Source organism: Podarcis liolepis, assembly GCF_965112155.1.
Source record: "Podarcis liolepis genome assembly, chromosome: 9".
Classification (NCBI taxonomy): Eukaryota; Metazoa; Chordata; class Lepidosauria; order Squamata; family Lacertidae; genus Podarcis; species Podarcis liolepis.
In genome coordinates this window covers 39733735-39755603 of record NC_139564.1, presented here as the reverse complement: position 1 = coordinate 39755603, position 21869 = coordinate 39733735, and the positions used below count along the sequence as shown (strand labels likewise).

The following is a 21869-nucleotide window of genomic DNA, read 5'->3' as shown; positions in this document are numbered from 1 at the left end:
TTCAGTCTTAACCTAATCATAACACTTTTGCAGAAAATTAACAGCCTTTTAATTCAGTACGATACTAGGTTCTGTGTAACTCAGACATTTGAATGCTTGATGCGAGTCCAATAGTAACACGTGCTCTTTCTCATTCTATGCACACCGTGTGGCAATGGAACAATCTAGGTCAGGGGTTTAATAGTTTTAAAATAAAAAATGTGAAGGGCAGGGGGCCTTGGGGGGCCAAGAGGGTATATGAAGGTACCCTTGGGTGTCACACTGGGGATCCCAGGTCTAAGGAAGAACTGACCACATTTTTAAAAAAACAACCACCTAATTGTGTGTGTTAGGAAAGTACAATGTTCAAATGTGGAAACACCTGCTAATTATTTTATTAAACAATGTTTACACAGTGACTGCGAATCTTGAAATCAAGAAGGCATTGTATGGATTGAAGGAAGAAACAGCAAACCTTATAATTCCTGAGATCTGGGATGATCTGGATTTGAGTTTCCTTCACCTGAAACAGTCAAGGATGCTAATGCATTTGTCCTTCCCTGCTGCTTCTGTTCCTCATCATGATGACATCAGTTCTGCAAAGCAAAGGTCCTGGGGAAAAAAATTCTGCTGTGAAATTCAGAAGGAATAGGAAGAGTGCAATCCTCTTTCAGACATTTCCCAGAGCAATTCATTCCCGCCCCCCCTTGATCAATCACGTTATGGTATTATTTTGTAAGGTTGCCCATTACACTAATGTTTTTTTTATGTACAAAGGACACTGTGTCCTTGGTTCTGAATTTCTTTGCTCCTGTGTGTTTAAATCACAGTTCTGAAATACAATCCAAGGAACTGGCATTTAATTTTCTTTCTGGTAATGATGGTGATACCTCACACAGATTTGAACAGATGAGGGCAACAGAAACGGGCAATCATTCTATAAATGAATGTAGCATGGACATCATTTCAAGCAACCAGGAGCTGTCGGAGGATTTGGGACAAGGAAATACTGCAAGATTTGAAAAGCTTGTATTGTGTTGATATGGATGATGTCATTATATAGTTGAGTCACTAGATGGTGCTGGACTGGTATCTGAAGCGAGCCAGGAATTTCCTGTTACTGTTCTTTTTAAAGTGATATAATAAAGTTCTTTTCTAACTTCCTAGTATGCCCTCTAAGTCTTCCATGACAGTGTTCTACTTTTGGTTTCATGGAGTCCAAGCTTCTCTTGTAAATCTTAGGAGCAGGTTTATCCACCTTGTAATTACCTCCAATGGTGCTTGCCAGTCCTTCGGAGAAAGATAGTCTCTTGTCTTTACTTTCTTGAAAGCTGTTTTAAATTGTTTTTATTATTGTTTTTAAGGCTGTAACCTAGCCTGGGACCTTAAATAAATAATGCTTCAATGGTGGGATATTTCCTCTGAATACTACTTGCTTAGAAGAAATGTAGAGGGTTGAACATAACTTTGGACATGCCAGAGCACAGGGGGGAAAGGTGGTGTCAAGATACCTGGGGTGAATCATTTTTACCTTTCCAAATGCCTTCTGCTCCTCCCTAGCTGACAGGAGTGCTAACTTGGCCCCACAACTGTGGGTGCCATGCAGCGTGCATGGCCCTGGCACTGAAATGTGTGGGTGCCCGGCCCCTTCATGGGGAGTTGGCACCTATGCTAGCTGACATAGCATTCCTTTACCTTGAGTTTGGAAAAAGGACCCCTTGCCTTCCTCATACTGGGTCCTCATTGCGATTCTGTAGTAGCTGAGGAAGGTTCCTTTTACAACAGAGAACATCAGGTGACTACCTGTGCATCTCTGTCTGGGTGGCAAGAAAAGAGAAGGACCCGATTTTGAAAAGCTTCCTTAGCTTGGAATCTATTGCCAGGTGACAACACACTAAGAGTTCCTTGATTATTTGTTGTTGTTGTTGTTGTTGTTGTTGTTGTTGTTGTTGTTGTTATATCTTGCCCTTGGCCATTCTTGATCCCAAGGTGGGTTGCAAAGGTATTGAAAACAACACATATAGCTCGTAATCATACACAAGAGGAACGGATAAAACCAATGGTCAATGGAATTCCATAAAGCCGACAAATTCCTTGCGTTGTTCCATAAAAACTCCACCCTGAAAAGCTTAGGAAGTTAAATAAGTTTTGAACAAGTACCGAAAGGATAACACAGTAGTAGCCAGCTGAACTTCTGGAGTGAGGGCATTTCATGTTAAGTGCCCTGTTACTGAGAAAGACTCTTTTTTTAAAAAAAGATTGGCCACCTGGCATGTTTTAAAACTTCTTTGCTTTTGTTTGCTAATTTGCCCCATGTTTTTAAAGTTCAGCATCTATTTATATTCTTTCCATTCATGTGCAAATAAGTGTAGACCTTTTCTGTTAACTAGGCAGTCCTACACAGAGATGTGATATGCCAGCATTACCACTGAAAGGATACCTTTTCAGGCTCTAAATAAGTCACTACTGATGTGGGCAAAGGTTGCTCCATTTTTTTTCATATCACATAGAATCATTGAGTGGAAGGGACTCTCGAGGGTCATCTATTCCAACCCCACGCAATGCAAGAATATGCAGCTGCCCCATACAGGGATTGAACTTGCAGCCTTGGCGTTGTCAGCACCTTGCTCTAACCAACTGCACTATCTAGCTATCCATTCAACAAGCTATACTTCCTGCCACTTGCCACTGATATTCATGCAGATCGTGTATCTTGAGAATGTGTGTCTTGACTATCCCATCATTATGGTTACTGCTTAATTTTTATATGATCAAGTGCTGATTGGAATTAGGAAGGTATTTGCTCACAGAATGAGCCAACAAAAACATATCTGCTATTATGCCGTATGCAAGTATTTTCCTACTAGCAAAGCACATTTGAGGATGAAGGCACAGAGAACATTAAATGATTAGTGATGCAGATTCCAAAAACCTTACAAGCATGAAGCATCAGAATATCATTTCTGTATCTGTAATAATTAGCGAGAAGGCTTGCCAGTTTAGCATAATGTGTCAGTGACTGGGTTTTTTTGTAACATTAATTCTGATTATTTGAATTTCTGTTAGCGTCAGGGAATTCATGGACTACTTATTAAAAGTTTTGGAGTTTCCAGCAAATATTTATGGCTTTGGGGGATGATCAGGATTATAATTTGTAAAAGTAATTATTAGCATAAAACATTATGTTAGAACTGTAGACTCCATGGTCTGTTTACAAGAAATACCGCTTCTTCTTCTTTCTTTAAAAAAAATAATAATTCTGGATATCAGATTGGATCAATGTCCATTTTCATACGAGCAATTTACTTGTCCCATAAAATTGTTGTTTAGTCGTTTAGTCATGTCCGACTCTTCGTGACCCCATGGACCAAAGCACACCAGGCACTCCTGTCTTCCACTGCCTCCCGCAGTTTGGTCAGACTCATGTTTGTAGCTTCAAGAGCACTGTCCAACCATCTCGTCCTCTGTCGTCCCCTTCTTCTTGTGCCCTCAATCTTTCCCAACATTAGGGTCCATAAAATTAAGGAAACATATTATTCACACAAAAACCCACCCTGTGTAATAATAGCAAACTAAGTATATGAATTTAAAAAAAAAAATCATCTCTCCAAAATGTGTAGCTATAGAGGTTTAACTCACAGGTGTACATTATTAAATGAAAAATGCAAAAAACAACAACCCGAAAAACGTGTTGTTGAAATATAGGGATACTAGCTCAGCATATTTGTTCTGTAAATAATGGCTTTATTTAAGTGAATAATCTCTCTAATTTCCCTTACAGTGCATCTGTAGAGAGGATGAATTTGTTTTTCAGTGTTTGAAGATTCACAATCCAGAATACCTGCCTACAGATTTGAGGGCAATGCAAAAATAAAAATAAAAATTGAAGCTAGCAAAAAATGTTATATGGTGTTGAAAATATTAATAATCCATGGAAAATATATTATTTACTTTTCCCCTTCTTTTTTTTTTACACAGCATAAAATGTTCTGCATAGGTCATGAAATTTGTTGCAAAGGGATATTCCAGAAGAGTATTTCTAAGTTTGTATAATAATAATATATCCTCCTTCTTCTTCTTTGTAGCCGAGTAAGGTTGTCTTCCATAAACACAGTTTTAACAATGAGTCTGTAAGTGACTGCGGAGGCCAATTCTGGACCCATAGGTCCTTTCACAGTGGGGACATTGGTGGGAGTTGCTCACGGTGTGGATTTGCCAAGCATGCCTTCCTCTTAGCACATGTTTCCCTTGCATCCTGAGTTTGAGTGTCTTCAAAGCCCATGACACCTTTGGTAAAGGCTGTTCTACAATTGGAGCGCTCTCAGGCACGTGTTTCCCAATTATTGGTGTTTGTACTACATTTTTTAAAAATTGCCTTGAGATGGTCTTTAAACCTCTTTTGTTGACCACCAGCATTACGCTTTCCATTTTATATCCTATGCACTTTGGAATAAAGTGTTAAAATCTTGTAATATTGTCTTTACTTTTGGAAAGGCTTTTTACCATTCTACTGTTGTTCGTGTGTGCAACTTATGTTGTCATAGAGAAACTGCAGCCTGTGGATCAAATATGGCATTGCCAGGGTCGTATTCTCCCCAAACCACCCCACCCCACAACTGACATCGTATGTGACACAGCTGCAACAAGAGGAAGCGTTCAAGTTTGCTGCAATGGTTCCTTGGCAAATGAGGTTTGCAGCCAGCACCAATCAGCAAGCCCACAGTTATTGAATGAAAGCAACCAATCCCTGCCTAAAGTGGGGTTTGCTATCACGGATCCCCTTTGAGCGGGGATTGGTTACAGTCAATCAATCCCTGCAGGTCTTGCTGTCAGCACCAATCAGCTGAATGGAGTTTATTGCAAGCCTTGAAAACAAAATGCTTTCTTTGCCTTTGCAGTACGCTATGGAATCAAATTGTACAGGGGAAAGGAAGACAGGTTTGCAGCTGCTGCTAGTCAGCAGGAAATGCTTCCTTTGCCCATGTGGTCTGAAATCAAACTGTGTAGGCATAGGAAGTGGGGCTTTCCACCTCTGCTGATCAGCAGCAGCTGCAAGCTCTCTTCCCTTGCCCTTATGTCGTATGACACACAGGCAGGGAGCCCCACACTTCCGTCAAAGCAGTGGGAGTTGAAGGACCTCAGGAGTCAGGTGGGCAGATTCAATTCCTCACCCCAGCACTTTCAGGTTCACATCTTGTTGCTCTCTTGGTCTATGGGAATTAAGGAACTGTAGCTGAGGCCCTTCTTCGTGTGCCTCCTTCGCATGAGCTCTGGAGGGTGGCAACATGAGAACGGGCCTTTTCTGCCATGACTCTCCCCAGGGAGGTTTGCCTGGTGCCTTTATTATACAGTGGTACCTCAGGTTACATACACTTCAGGTTACATACGCTTCAGGTTACAGACTCTGCTAACCCAGAAATAGTATTTTGGGTTAAGAACTTTGCTTCAGGATGAAAACAGAAATCATGCAGTGGTGGCGCAGTGGCAGCGGGAGGCCCCATTAGCTAAAGTGGTGCTTCAGGTTAAGAACAGTTTCAGGTTAAGAACGGACCTCCAGAACGAATTAAGTTTTTAACCTGAGGTACCACTGTACAGTCAAACCTCGGTTTCCACATGTTTGGCTGCTGAACGTTTCAGAAGCCAAACGCCAAAAACCCAGAAGTGAATGCTTCCGTTTTCTAACGTGCCTTGGAAGTTGAACAGCTTATGAGGCGAGTTTTTCACACACACCCTTGAACTTGCTGACAGCCCTTTGATCCTCGGTTTTCAAACATTTCGGAAGTCAAATGGACTTCTGGAACAGATTACGTTCGACAGCAGAGGTTCCACTGTATACTTTCAGATGCCAGGTGAAAACATTCCTCTTCAGCCAGGCCTTTGACTGATTATGTGATATTCTATGGCCTTTTAAACGTGTTTGTGGGAGGGTGTGTGTGTTATTGTTTTGTTGTTTTTGTTTCAACTATTTATTTGTGCTTTACCTTGTATTTTTGCCTTGTGAACTGCCCTGAGATCTTGTGATGAAGGGTGGTATAGAAATCTAATAAATAAATAAATACAGTGGTACCTCGGGTTACAGATGCTTCAGGTTACAGAGGCTTCAGGTTACAGACTCCGCTAACCCAGAAATAGTACCTTGGGTTAAGAACTTTGCTTCAGGATAACAACAGAAATCGTGCTCCGGCGGCGCAGCGGGAGGCCCCATTAGCTAAAGTGGTACCTCAAGTTAAGAACAGTTTCAGGTTAAGAACGAACCTCCGGAATGAATTAAGTTCTTAACACGAGGTACCACTGTAGCTCACGAAACTTGTCTATGTGAGCTGTGGAGTGACGGTCATGGAAAACTCCAGCCAGCCGGAAGAGACAACACTAGGCTATGTCGAACTGCTATAAGGCAGTTTCAAGTGCTCCTTCTACTCTGGCCCCATCAGAGCTGGCCCTTCCCTCAGATAGAGTAAAGCAGCTAATGTTGGGTGCCATGAAAGTGCAGCAAACAACTAGTTATATAATTTCATTGCATGTTTTCTAACCTCCCGGGCAGTAAAGCTTGTGGGATTTTCTGTATCAGGCGCCAAAACAACTTGGCCCAAAGTGGGTATTATGCAACGTGACTGGGAGTGCTGTTTGGCCCACCATGGGTCCCATAGTAGGGAGCCTCGACTAAGCTACACACAGCAGGTTTAATTGTTTTGTTTTGCTGCTTAAATGCAGTTGTAGGAGGAGCAAACTTTGAATTTTACTCCCACAATATTTCCACTATGCCTTTAAAGCATATTCAATGCACATTTCATCCCCCCCCCAAACGAATTTGAGGCACTGTAGTTTGTTAAGGCTGTTGGGATATGCTTTAAATGTGCTTTCAGTTTCTAGTATTCATGCAGCTGTAGTCAGCCTGGTGCAGTGAGGAGAATAGAGACATGGATGGTGCTGTGGTCTAAACCACTAAGCCTCTTGGGCTTGCTGATCGGAAGGTTGGCAGTTCGAATCCCTGTGACAGAGTGAGCTTCCATTGCACTGTCCCAGTTCCTGCCAACCTAGCAGTTCGAAAGCACACCAGTGCAAGTAGATAAATAGGTACTGCTGTGGCAAGAAGGTAAACGGCGTTTCCGTGCGCTCTGGTTTCTGTCATGGTGTTCTGTTGCACCAGAAGCGGTTCAGTCATGCTGGCAACATGACACGGAAAGCTGTCTGTGGACTTACGCCAGCTCCTTTGGCCTGAAAGCGAGATGAGCGTCACAACCCCATAAGTCGCCTTTGACTGGACTTAACCGTCCAGGGGCCCTTTACCTTTTTTTCCCCTTTAGTGGGAAGAATGCAAGACCTGGATCACAGAGATTTAGTTTAAAAACTGCAGCCAGGAAGCTCCCTTGGTAACCCTTCAGCAAGTGCTATCTTTCAATTAAAACTCATTGTTTGGTTGCATGGCACAATCCCATTTAGGATGCCTCGAGCTCTTTGGAGGAAGGGAACATACAAATGTGGCAAATAAATATTAAGAGGACAGGGGAAATCAGGTGTATCTTTCACTGAAATGTTGAGGAGAGGAGAAATGCCTGAATTGTCTGTGACATGCACTGATCTGCTGCATTTTATTTAAGGGATGATAGTTCAACCGCACCTTTAATTATTTTACTCCAAAAAGAATAAAAATTGTGTGCAACATCTGCCGCAGCATAAAGGCAGCCTGCTTGACTGCCATCTGGAAGTGTTTGTAGCAACCATATGAACTGTAGCATATGTGATTTATTTATTTTTTTCTATTTACATCTCACTTCTGAAAGAAACGGATTTATTTAAATTAAGTTATTTTTTAGTACAGTGGTACCTCGGGTTAAGTACTTAATTTGTTCCGGAGGTCCGTTCTTAACCTGAAACTGTTCTTAACCTGAAGCACCACTTTAGCTAATGGGGCCTCCTGCTGCTGCTGCGCCGCCGGAGAACGATTTCTGTTCTCATCCTGAAGCAAAATTATTAACCTGAAGCACTATTTCTGGGTTAGCAGAGTCTGTAACCTGAAGCCTATGTAACCTGAAGCATATGTAACCTGAGGTACCACTGTACTCTAATCATATAAAAAGGCAATATAGACACATCTCTGTCTCAATAGAAAATGCACTATGCAATACCATAGGAGAAACTATGGAAGTCAAAGTTAAAAATATTTACAAATATATTTGTTTTGGGTGCTGGGAGACGCTCTTTTGTTAGGTCTGATTGATTACTGCTAGGGATAATGCCTGAATAAACAAACAATATAGTGGAATGGCAGTTCCACTTTCCAGCCTTTGGAAAGTGACAGCCTTCTAAACTAAAGGCAGGGTTGAGAAATAGAAGGCAGTTTTGCACTTTAAATTTGACAAAAAAGAGACAGGAAGAGGAAGCCAGCAGTTGATGAAAGGTCAACCTTATAGTTCATATTCTCCCTCTCAAAATCTGAGGCAAGTTAGCAGAAGTGCTGTGTACTAGAGGAGTACCTGTTTGCTTCCGACATGTGTTGATTATATATTTGCATACTCATGCATTACTCATATTACAGGCATAAGTATGTAGCATTATGAGCACTCTCAATATTGCATCCTTTTGTTATGGTCACTGCATTTACGCTGTGTACACAAGTTTTGAATGAACAGGACATTCAAAGAAAACTAAATTTAGCAGCACTACCACAGCACTACTATTAGTGCTAAGGGCTTTCGGATAAAAAAAGAGATGACTTTCAGACTAGCATGAACTTCTCTACCTTTCATTCAGAAATTAAGGGCAGCTTTCTTTAGCAAACATCACTTTCCTCAGTGGCTGTGTCTGGGGTTTTGTTCCTTTAGAGTCTTAAAAGTAGAGGCCAACTGAAAAGGGCCTCTGAAAGGCATCTAAATGAGCTTTTTGTTTCAGTGTGATGAAATGTAAAATGTTAGCTAATGTGCCATATTGCTAAAAAGCCTGACATTAAGCACTGCACATCTAAACAGAAAGACTTCTGTAGATACATTGCAGGCATAAGAGGCAGAAAAGTCTGCATTAAATCTTAGAAGAAACAAAACAGAGTGATGTGTTTTGCGAAACATTTAAATTCAGTCTAAAACATAACATATCAAAAGGTCACTTACTGTAAGCGGAAGATGGTGCAATCAATAGCTGATTAATTTTCTCGGAAACCTAAAAAACTGTGTGGTGATGGGGGGAAGAAAAATCTTGCTAAAGTCAAATGTAAATGAGAGGCTTATGCTTGCAAAGGGGAAGAAAAAAGAAGAAGATTTAACTGCATCTTTCATTAGATGGGGCTCACCCAGGACCTGAAACTGACTAGCCGCAAGGCAATTTGGGCAGATAGATGATGCTTTTGAAGAGGCAAGTTTGCAGATTCAGCCTGAGTGGCTGCCAAGTGAAACTGACAAGAGGCTTCTCCAGATGTTACTTTGAGGCTAGTCACTTCCAGCTCTTCTTCCTTTCGCCCTCTCTTTGCAAAATGAGCTCTAGTGCATATCTCATTCAAAAAACAGAAAAAAACACAGAACGGGCAGGGAGACAGCAGCCTGGTGATCTTACCCTCTCTCCTCGCAGCAAGGCGATCCTTGTTACAGCAAGATTGCTTGTTGCCATCCTGGCTGCAAGCCTTGAATGAAGCCTGCAATATCTAAGCCGTGGCAGGAGAATGTGTTGAACAGGACTCCCGTTTCAGAGATCAGTAAGGACAATCACTTCACTGCAAGGTTCAAAAAGCAAACAGTCCATAAGAAATAACTTCAGAATAAGTCGCTGCATACCTTCAAAGTGTCCTGATTTACCAGGGACAACCCCGGAATTACAAAAGGCACTGGTGGAGGAAGAGGGGTGTGGTGGGGGCGGTCCGCCCCGGGTGTCATCGCTGAGGGCTGTGACATTGCTGCGGGCTAGCCCTGCTCCCTCCGTCTCTGCTTCTGTGATGTCCCTATTTTGTCTGCCAGTGCTGCTGCTGCTGAGCTAAGGGAGGAAGATGACCCAGGACTTGTCCTGAGTGACGGCAGTTGTGAGGGAGCATCCCATGGCCTCTTCATGGCCGCCACTGCCAGCCTCCACCCATGGGCAACTTGTAGCAGCTCCTGGAATGTGGGTGCGGAGGAGAAGAAACTGCTGGTGCCCAGACCCGCGTGATGTGCTGGCTCTGAGGGGCAGGCAGAGGGCAGGGCTGCCCTGGGCTAGAAAAAAGAGGGAGTGTTAAGTTGTGGGTGAACATATCACATGACACAGCAATTCTTCAAACAGCTCTTGTTTATTCACAGGCCAGAACAGAACTGAACTGAAGGGTTCAGCCAGCCTGCTTATATAGAACTCCACTACAAGGCAACAGTAACCACTTTCTGTAACTATCCAATCCCTGAACATCACTTTCAATCCCTTATTTCCATATATGGACCTGAGTGAAAACTATCTACAGTATCCGCCTGTTGGCCCAGGGTGAGAACTTCAGTACATAACAGGGAGCACAGTGGAGTGTAGGGAGTCTCGTTGTGTGTGGTTGTTTTTTTTTAATGCTTTGTGCGTCCACGTCTAATCTTGACCCTTTCTAAAATGTATTGGTGTTAAGTCGTGGGTTGACATAGCAGCCGGCACAGCGATTTCTTCAAGTAGCTCTTTATTTTGGTAAGCTGGAGTAGAACTGCCTGCGAACAGCTCAGCCGGCCTGTATTTATAGGCAGCCGGCTGTCAACATTGTAACCACAACAGCCCAGAGTTCCCGCCTAAAATAACAGACGCGGACCTGAGTGAAAACTATCTACAGACCTGAGTGAAAACTATATACAGTATCCCCCTGTTGGCCCAGGGTGAAACTACACTACATAACACCCCTCCCCACCGAGATAAGGCGTTAGTTACAATCGTAATGGTTTCCTTATATACAGCACTACGCATAATGGTTCAATTAAGCACAAAAGCATATCGGTTACATTTCCCATACTTAGACCAACAGTGATACCTGTCCAACAACATAGTCCTTTAAATAAGTTGGGCGCTTGGAAACTCTGCCAGACCGCCGGGGACTGGTAGCCAAGTCCGGAGGGCCACACAGTTCTCGCTGAGGCTGTGGTGCGACCCTAGGTGGCGTTGGAACCAACTCCCCTGGATCCGCTGCTGTGGGTGGAGCCTCCGCAAGTGGAGTGGTCTGAGTCTGTTCTGAAACGGCTTGGTTCGGCTCCACGCTGGCAGCTTGCGAGGGAGGTGTAGGTGGGGCCTCGCCATCTGTACGTGTCTCTTCTGGAGCCGCAAGCGCAGTTGGGGGCACCTCGGTAGTGTCCAAGTCCCCAACCCTGCGCCTAAGCTGGTCTATGTGCCGTCGCCACAAGCGTCCGTCTTCGAGTGCCACCTGGTACGAGCAAGGTCCAGTGACTCCCACTACTGTGGCTGGCACCCAAGGGATGTCCCCCACATAGTTCCGGGCAAAGACCTGGTTTCCTGGGACAAATGACCGTGGTGCGTTGGCACAGCCTGGGGGTTCAGCCACGGCAAAGTCTGGGTGTAGCCGGTCGAGCGGTGACCTGAGGCGGCGGCCCATAAGCAGTTCAGCAGGACTCCTCCCTGTGGCCGCATGAGGGGTGATGTGTTGCACGAACAAGTATTCGGCGACCCGCTCATGCCAGTCTCCCCGGTCCAGGCGCGCCAGTGCCTCTTTTGTCGAGCGCACCATTCTTTCCGCTTGCCCGTTGCTGGATGGATGAAAGGGTGCCGTTAGGGCATGGCGGATGCCCAGTCCCAAAAGATACCGCTCAAACGTGCCTGACGTGAACTGCGGTCCGTTGTCAGAGACAAGGACATCAGGACACCCATGCGTTGCAAACAGGCCTCGCAGCACCCGGATGACAGCTTCAGTAGTGGTGGAGGGCATCAGGGCGACCTCCAGCCATTTGGAATAGGCGTCCACCACTACCATAAAAGTCCGGCCGTGAAAGGGGCCAGCCAGATCGATGTGCACCCTCGACCAGGGTGTCTTTGGCGTCTCCCAGGTGTGTCCCTTAGCTGCCGGTGGTGCAGGCCTCGACTCCTGGCACGCTTGACAGGCGGACACCCAGGCAGTGATGGCATCGTCCATATTAGGCCACCAGATGTAACACCGAGCCAACGCCTTCATTTTGACAATTCCCGGGTGGCCAACGTGCAGAGCCTCCAGGACGCGCTGACGGAGTCCCTGGGGAATCACGACGCGGTCTCCCCACAGCAGGCAGCCGCGATGAGCTGAGAGTTCATGTTGTCTGGTTGCGAAGGGCTGGAACTCCGATGCAAAAGGCCCTTGTGGCCACCCCCTCCACACCCAGTTGAGCACCCGGCTGATGGTGCGATCCTGGGCAGATGCGGAGGCCACAGTGGCAGCCGATACAGGCGCTGCCGGAAGATCCTCAATCAGAAGGAGCGATGAAGCTGGAGCCGGGTCTTCCACAAATGCTGGAAGAGGGCAACGGCTGAGGGCGTCGGCATGGCCCATCGATTTCCCCGGGCGATGGATGAGCCGGTAGTGGTAGGCAGCCAGGAAAACAGTCCATCGCAGCATGCGTGGTGAGAGGACCGGTGGAGTTGGACGATCACCGGCGAGGAGGCCCAGGAGTGGCTTGTGGTCAGTGATGAGGTCAAAAGTCCTGCCATAGAGGTATTCATGGAACCTCTTCACTCCAGCCACAAGTGCCAATGCCTCCTTGTCGAGCTGGCTGTAATTCCGTTCCGTCGGAGATAGTGTCCTGGAAAAGTAGGCGAGCGGTGCTTCTCTTCCATCTGGAAAACGGTGACTAAGGACAGCACCGATGCCAAAAGGTGAGGTGTCGCAGGCAAGGACCAGCGGCCTGGATTCACTGTACTGTACCAGCACACTGTCTGAAGAAAGGAGAGCCTTGACCGCGCTGAAGGCCGCCGTCTCCCGATGACCCCAGGCCCAAGGCGTCTTAGTGCTAAGGAGTCGGTGAAGAGGCTCAGCCACTGTGGCTTTGTGGGGCAGGAACATGTTATAAAAGTTCAGCAGCCCCAGGAATGCCTGCAACTCCGTTTTGTTCTTTGGGGTGGGGGCCTGCTGGATAGCGCGGATCTTGGATGTGGTTGGATGAAGACCGGAGGCATCGATAAGATAGCCCAGGAACTCTACCTGTGGAACGGCGATCTGGCACTTCTCCCTCTTTACCTTGAGCCCGGCCTCCTGGAACCTGGTCAGCACGGCACGGAGGCGCTCGAACAGCTGCTGGTGTGAGTCTGCAGACACCAAGACGTCATCAAAATATGGTACCACGCCCGGAAGCCCTTGCAGGAGACGCTCCATAAGGCTTTGGAAGATGCCAGGAGCCACACTCACCCCGAACTGCAACCGGCGGCAACGAAAAGCCCCCCGGTGGGTGACGATCGTCTGGGCTTCAGCAGTGGCATCATCGACTGGCAGTTGTTGATAGGCTTGGGCAAGGTCCAGCTTAGCGAAGACCTTACCCTCACCCAGGGAATGCAGCAGGTGTTGGACAACAGGAACCGGATAAGCGTGCTGCTGAAGTGCCTTGTTGATCGTGCACTTGTAGTCAGCGCAGATTCTCACCGACCCATCTGGCTTGACAGGCGTGACGATGGGGGTTTCCCACTTTGCGTGGTCAACCGGCTCCAAAACTCCTTGGGCGATCAGTTTGTCCAGTTGTTCGTCCACCTTAGCCTTGAGAGCAAAGGGAACCCGGCGTGGCTTTAGCTTGATGGGGGCGACTTGTGGATCAAGGCTAAAGGAGATGGGCGTACCTGTATATTGGCCCAAGGTGCCGTCAAAAACCTCGGCAAAGTCTTTGACCAGACCCTCAGTCTCTGCGTTAGAGATGCAGTTGATGCCGGTGACTTCCAGGCCGAGGGCATCAAACCAGTCTAGCCCTAGGAGGCTTGGCCGCTGACCTTCGACCACCACCAACCGGAGCAGGCCCGAAAAATCCTTGAAGGCCATCCGGAACCGGCCAACGCCTACCACGGGAATGTCGTTTCCCTGGTAGTCTCTCAGGTGTACACGGTGAGAGTCGAGTTGCCTTTTGGACACTCTGGGTACCAGTCTTTTGATGGTGCTCCATGACACGATGGACAGGGCAGACCCGGTGTCGATCTCCATGTCACATGGAGCTCCTTCAATGAGCACCGTGACGTTCAGCTTGCGTCGCGTAGGCGAGTCGGTTTGGCCAATCGTGGTTCCAGACGGGCAGCGGCAGTTGGTGAGAGCGAAACAACTTTCCTTGGCAGACTGGAGTGAAGACTTGGACTTGCGAGTCGATGAAGGGGGGGTGTCAGACGAAACCGATCGGCAGACCTTAGCGATGTGGCCCCTTCTGGAACACTTCCTACAGATGGCGTCTCTGAATCGACACTTGGCACGGGAATGGTTGCCTCCGCAGCCAGCACATTCCGGTTGGCCCTTGGACTTCTGTTGGAACTTCCTGCGCTCCCGCTTTGTCTGGTGCACGTCATCATCTTCACTGCAGGATGCCTCCTCACTGCTGGCCTCTTCATGATGCACCGGAACTGGCTCCCTAGCAAGATGCGGGCTGCTGGACTTGCGGATCTCCTGGGCGGAGCGTTCAGCAGCTTCTGAGGCCACAGCCTCCTCAATGGCTTTCTGTAGCGTGAGGTCTGGCTTGGCTAGGAGGCGCCGTTGCAGATGGATGTCCCGGACCCCGCAGACGATTCGATCCATCAGGGCATCGTCTAAGTCTCGGAACTCACAGTGCATTGCAGCCTGTCGCAGGGCGGTGGTGTAGTTGTTGATTGACTCCCCCTCTGCCTGGTTCCGGTGGTAGAACGCATGGCGGGCAGCAATCTTGGACGGCTTTGGTGCGTAGTGGTTGCGGAGCTTCTCTTGGATCGTGTCCCATGGTGTTGCCTGGACTGCTTCAGGCGCAACCAACGCTCGGGCTGTCTCAAACACCTCAGGCCCACAGAGGCTGAGGAATAGGCCCCGCTTCCGCTCCTGTGATACTTCTGTCAGCTCGTTGGCTTGGAGGTAGCAGTCGAACCGAGCGAGGTAGGAGTCCCATGATTCAGAGGCTGGCGCAAACGGCGGTAGAGGCACAAGTGAAGCCATGATTCCGATGCCGGCGTGAAGGGCGATGGATGGAACACAGTGCTCTAGCCAGAACAGTCAGCTCTAAATTGGTTCTGCCCAGTGATTTCGCTCAGTGATTTCGCTCTGTGATTCAGCTCAGTGATTCAGCTCAGTTCAGAGGCTGGCCGCATCTGGCTGTGCTCTGATGTCCATCCATCCCATCCTCGTCGCCAGTGTTAAGTCGTGGGTTGACATAGCAGCCGACACAGCGATTTCTTCAAGTAGCTCTTTATTTTGGTAAGCTGGAGTAGAACTGCCTGCGAACAGCTCAGCCGGCCTGTATTTATAGGCAGCCGGCTGTCAACATTGTAACCACAACAGCCCAGAGTTCCCGCCTAAAATAACAGACGCGGACCTGAGTGAAAACTATCTACAGACCTGAGTGAAAACTATATACAGTGGTGCCCCGCAAGAAGAATGCCTCGCAAGACAAAAAACTCGCTAGACAAAAGGTTTTTCCGTTCGCGATTTGCCTCGCAAGACGAATTTCCCCTATGGGCTTGCTTCGCAAGACGAAAACGTCTCGCGACTTTTTTTTCTTTGACTAAAAACAAAGACATGTTTTGTTTATAAAGTTAATTTATTTTCCCTTAAATTTTTGAACTGCTCTTTACAGTATGTGTGACTTTAAAGAGCAGTTAATAAACTGTTGTTGTACCAAATTTGGCTTTGTTTGGACTTTTTTTGACCATAGGAACGCATTAATTGATTTTCAATGCATTCCTATGGGATTTCGTGCTTCGCAAGACGAAAAATTCGCTAGACAACAAAAATTGCGGAACGAATTAATTTCGTCTTGCGGGGCACCACTGTACAGTATCCCCCTGTTGGCCCAGGGTGAAACTACACTACATAACAATTGGTGTGTGTTTTTTCTTTTTGTAAATCTACCAAAGAATAAAACAAAATCAGGATTAAGGGGTTTTCTCAGGATGGTGGAGGCTGTGTGTGCTGTGTATCGGTGCCACTTGCGCTTCTTCTGACAGGAAATGCTCTGCGAGGGAGGAGACCAAAAATGGGGGGTCGAGGAGGGTCAATGAGGGGAGGGGGAGTGAGAAAGGTCATTCATCTGAGGAATTTTGGAGGCTATGCAGCTGGGCAATCTTATGATTAGGACCAGGGCTGGCCTCCCCACATAAGGCAAAGTGAGATGACAGCCTCAAGTGGCATGATCTACTGAGGAAGCAAATCCCAAGGCAGATCTTTATTTCCCCGTTGTTCCTGGTGTTGAACTTCACTCTCCTCCTTCTTCCCTGGCAGGTAGGGGGATGCCATTTTGTGGTTCACCTCAGGTGCCAAAATGTATCGGGTCACGTCTGATTAGGACCAACCAAATACCACAAAAATGGGGTATGCTTTTGAGCTCTCTGGGATTTTTCATCAAGCTAGGTCTTGGGGCAGGGAGGGAAGACAAGGGGGTGCGGAGTACAAAATATTAGACTGGATGTCAAAGTCATGAGGTCAGCTTGTAGACCCAGTTTCAAGATGGAGATTGCAGGTTGAATAAGTCTCCCTGAGGTGCCAAAGTGTGTGTGTGTGTGTGTGTGTGTGTGTGTACTGTATATGTCTTATACATTCAGCTGGAAATTGCAGAAGAGAAGCAGTGTGTTTTAAGAGCATTTGTTGTGGTGGTTACTTTTTATGCCTCATAATAATCAGAGATATAGGTGCTCTTGAGGAATAATCACATGGAGGCACGCTAATTGGTGCTTGAGTTTTGCTGTTGCTAAGGAACCTGTGCAGTTGCTAGAGATGTATAGATGGCAAGCAGCTCTGTTCTGGAGTGTCACATTTTCTTATCTTCAGGTTGGGCACCCTTGTCTCATGCAGAATCATAGAATTAAAGAATTGTAGAGCTGGAAGGGTCCACAAGGTTCATCTAGTCCAACCCCCTGCAATGCAGGAATCTTTTTACCCAACGTGGGGTTTGAACCCACAATCCTGAGATTAAGAATCTCATGCTGTAACAACTGAGCTATCTAAGCAGTTTGCACAGCCAGAAACAGAGGGTCCCAGGGCAGATCCTGGGACTGGGGTGTTTTGTGGTACAGTAAACAAATGATTCAGCTGTTTGCTAATCTGATGTATAATTATCTAAAGCAGCTACTATGTCAAAGAGGTAAACACTTTAAAATTCGTTAGACGTTTTTAGCAACTCTAGATTAACTCACTACAAACCTTTCTCTCCCGAGCAGGACTCTTTAGGGAAATAACTCTGAAATCTTTACATGAGAACCCCAAATCCATGTAGATTTTACATCAGCGTACAATGTTCCTTATATTAATTATTTCACTGATACTCCTCCACAGAGAAATGCAATGTTAGATCATACCAACTTTTCCTCAGGAGCTTAAAGAAATAAGAGGAAGCGTCTGGATTTAAAATTCATGGGGGATTGCCAGGTACTGTAAAGGGCTTGGGGCAAAGGCCAATGGCACAAATTTGCATAGAATTTGCATATGCTAAGCTGTATATATAGGCCCTCAGGGCAAATTAAGATGGTGGGTGAACAGCACTGCACTTTAAAAAGGTGCTTGTGTGTTTGTGTTGTTTTTTTTAAAAAAATGAAGTTAAAGGAGATGGAAAGGCACAGGACATCCAGGGTCACGTGCAAAAAATGTGGCCCTCAACCGGCCCTTAATAGTGCCCATATTTGAAAATAGACTCATTACTTCTTTACATACTTGCTCCATATGAATACAATAAAGCATTCCAGCAATCATTTTGTCCCTTCACAGCTGTTAAAAGTTACCTCCAGTGCTTTTCCCCCCTAAAAAAATGTTTAGGGGTACTTTCATTTTGACTCAAGAAAATCACCATTTTATAGTTCAAATCAGGGAAAATAAATACAGTAAATGGACAAAAGTACAAAGATTCACAAAATGTTTAGGGGTATGCGTACCCCTGCGTCCCTCCAGGGAAAAAAGCACTATGTCCAAGCACAATGTTTTGGTAAGACAAGCTGATATTTAGGACCCCGGGCCGTGAAGTGGCGTCCTCTGGGTCTCCACTTGCTTGCCTTCTCGCCTTCTGACCCACCTGGTCTGGCTCCTGTGGGGTATTCTGCCTCCCCACTCCTCCCTGCCTCCGATGGGCCAAGGGAGTCTTTCTTCAGAACCAGACATCCTGTGTTAGGTGGCCTGGACAGCTCCTGTGCTGTAGGTATTTTGGTGTGACAGCTAGAAATTCTGTTTAAAATTAAGCATAGAGGAGAGGAAGGGGGAGAGCACAAAGCAGAGGCAACGAGATAGAAAGAGGAGTTAGGTGGTGCAATCTATTACACTGGGATGACAGACAATATATATGATATTTTGGAATGTTATTTCTTGCGGTTGGTTTGGAGGGTTCAAACATCCCATCCCACTCCATTATATTTTACATTACCCAGATAAAATCTTCAAAATAAAGCTGTATAAAAATAGATTTGAACTGCACTTGAATGCTGTTTGCAGGTTGGGTCCTTCCTAAAGCCCAGAGTGGCAGATTTTAATGCCTGAATCACTGCACAGGCTCAGCAATTCATTGTAGCCAGATGCTGTTATATCCTCTTTTTGTATCCTGTCTTATCTGGCAGGAAGCGCCTTTTCCTTATAGGCAGGAAGTGCCTTTTCTTTGCTATTTACTACTTATCCATATAGCAATAAGTAGCAAACGGCAATTATTGTGACTTGATAAGGTTTAAAGAGTGAAGCCTCTGCCACAGGCAAGTGGAACTGAATTTCAGAGAAAAACCTGCAGTGCAAAACTATGGCAGCCTAGAACGTTAGCCTTGAAAGCACATGTTGTCCTGGTCTCTGGCTCTGGTATATGCAGTAATGCAAGAATATGCCCCTGTCCCATACCTGGGACTTTGAAACCCGGGACTTTGGTATCAGCACCATGCTGTAACCAACCAAGTTATCCAGGCTACCTGAACAAGTCCAAGCCCAGTGGCCGAGCATCTGCTTTGCATGCAGAAGATTCCAGGTTCAATCTTTGGCATCTTCAGGTGGGGCTGGGAATGCCTTCTTTCAGAAACCTTGCAGAGCTGCTGCCAGTCAGTGTAGGACAACACTGAGCTAGATAGACCAGTGCCCTGACAGGAAAGTGCCTCACGCTGGGTTCCTATTCTTTATTTTTATGATTAGCTATGTAGCTGCTTTAACACCCCAAACAGATTACAGTGGTACCTTGGGTTAAGAACTTAATTCATTCCGGAGGTTCGTTCATAACCTGAAACTGTTCTTAACCTGAAGCAGCACTTTAGCTAATGGGGCCTCCTCCTGCCGCCGCGCCGCCGGAGCACAATTTCTGTTCTCATCCTGAAGCAAAGTTCTTAACCTGAAGCACTATTTCTGGGTTAGCAGAGTCTGTAACCTGAAGCGTATGTAACCTGAAGCGTATGTAACCTGAGGTACCACTGTATGCAGGAGAGCTGAGGAAGGTGCAGAATGGAATGGGTCACACACATAGGTGCAGTGCTTTTTTCTGGGGGTCGCAGGGGTGTGCTTACCCCTAAACATTTTGTGAATCTAAGTTTGGCCTCATTGAGGGGCAGTATTTCAATACAAATAGGAAAATGAGAGTACCCCTAAACATTTTTTTTTAAGAAAAGAAGCAGAGCATGGGTGCATTGTAAGCCTTTGGTTGTTGTCTCAGGGGACTGGAGCAGTGTAAATAGTCGGTGACTCCTCACAGAACACCTCGCGGAATCATAACTCGCAACTACGCGGCAGAAGAAATTGACTCCCGGTGCCTTTCTTTTTTGTTGTTGTCACTGTTAAATTTTTAACAAGCCAGAACAATGCAAGGCCAACATCTGAAGTAACCGCAGCCACGGAATAATTATGAAAGCCATAAATAATTCATCATTTCTTAGGAAACATCCAGCGACCCTTTGGGAGAAGAAAACAACGCGGCATCTGAAAAACCCACGGCTAACGGGGCGGCTGGGGAAATGGGTCCCAAACTCAACTCCCTGGGCCGGTTCTCTTAAAACGCAGGCGAGATCATTTCTGACTGAGAATTAACCAACGTGAATGCCGCCTCTCTGAAAGGAGCACCTCCTCTCCCCTCTTGTCAGGGAATTGTAGGATCGTTGATTTTATTGACTCAGCTGTCCTAAGTGACCTGCAAGGGCAAATATATTCCTCCATGCTCTCTTGGCTGCTTTATAATTTATGAAGGATACACAACCACACTGGCTTTCGAAGCCTTCTTTCGGCTTATTTCTCCCTCCTGGTTTTCTTCATGCAGAAATCCAGATCTTGTCCCCCGTGCAAAACCCATTGAGAAGGCAGGAGGCAGTTGTAACATTCCAAGCATAAGTATCACTGAAGAATTTTTTAAAATTTGTTATAGGGATTTTTACCCCATCCTTCCGGGTCTAATAGAAATGAATGAAATAAAATTATATTAAATTCCCACCCTTCCTACAAGGCGCTCAGGGAGCATACAGTGGTACCTCGGTTTACATACGCTTCAGGTTACATACGCTTCAGGTTACAGTCTCCGCTAACCCAGAAATAGTGCTTCAGGTTAAGAACTTTGCTTCAGGATGAGAACAGAAATCGTGCGGCAGTGGGAGGCCCCATTAGCTAAAGTGGTGCTTCAGGTTAACAGTTTCAGGTTAAGTACAGACCTCCAGAACGAATTAAGTACTTAACCCGAGGTACCACTGTATATGATTCTCATACCATTCTATTCTCACAACAGTCCTGTGGGGTAGTGATGTGCCTAAGGGCACCCAGTGAGCTCCATAACAGCAAGAGGACTTGAACCCAGGTCTCTCAACTTTTGGTCCATCACTAAAGCATAGAATTGTAGAATTGGAAGGGACCACAAGAGTCATCAATGCCCTGCAATGCAGGAGTCTTTTGCCCAATGTGGGGCTTGAACCCATGACTCTTAGGTTAAGAGTCTCATGCTCTACCAACCGAGCTAAGAAAGAAATCATCAAAGTTGTCCCAACATATAGAGCTGGAACCTGAGACAGGCATCTTCCTGACCATACTTGCCTATCCCTATGAAATTCAAGGCCCTCCCCTGTACCGTTCATCCTCTCCTGAATTAGCACACAGTGATGTAATAACAAACACACTGTAAGGTCGTACCTTGGTTTTCAAACAACTTAGTTCTCGAACGTTTTGGCTCCTGAATGCCGCAAACTGGTTTGTGAACTATTTTAGGAAGCTTAAGTCCAGTGCAGCTTCCACAGCTTCCGATTGGCTGCAGGAGCTTACTGCAGCAAATCAGAGGCCACACTTTGGTTTCTGAATGTTTTGGAAGTCAAGTGAACTTCTGGAATGGATTCCGTTCAACTTCCAAGATACAGCTGTATTTAATTTCACCATATGCAATTGCAAGCATATCAATACTGTATTGTAGGAAACTGAATTTAAGTGAAGGAAAATCGGAACTCCTTTCACCACCATAAGGGCAAAACATTCTGATGCAGGACACACTGCCTTTCTGGAACATAGTTTATTATTACTATTATTATTTTTAAACAGCGTGGCTTTCTTCTTTTAATGATTGTTTCTTCTTTTTATATGAAAAAAACAGACTTTGAAAGGCAGAAGAGTAGGGGGCATAGCTACTCAACCCCCTTTTAATTTTTTTTTAATTTTTTTTTTTTGCATCCCCAAGTTCCCTTTCTCCCTGGAGGGAAAAATATATGGAGACCCCATTTCTTTCTCTAACAGGTGGGCAAGCAACTGGTAGGAACGAGCCAACCTGTCAATTTTAGTTTCTTTCGGATCCTAATTTTTGAAATCTTGAGTTTATTTTCCACATTTCAACATCAGTTTGCATTTCTCCCCTTTTCCCCCTCATGAAATTCCA

General features: G+C 45.9%; 1 protein-coding gene across 2 annotated transcripts in view; it reads left to right on the top strand.

Moving 5' to 3' along the window:
• The window catches only part of TMEM154 (transmembrane protein 154), a 30180-nt gene extending 29035 nt beyond the window's left edge, over window positions 1–1145 (top strand). For both annotated transcript variants that reach the window (XM_083520164.1, XM_083520163.1), the window contains exon 6: window positions 396–1145. In XM_083520164.1, coding sequence (XP_083376290.1) covers window positions 396–411 — 16 coding nt within the window. In that variant the 3' untranslated portion in view covers window positions 412–1145. The remainder of the gene's footprint in view (window positions 1–395) is intronic.
• Window positions 1146–21869: the final 20724 nt, after the last annotated feature.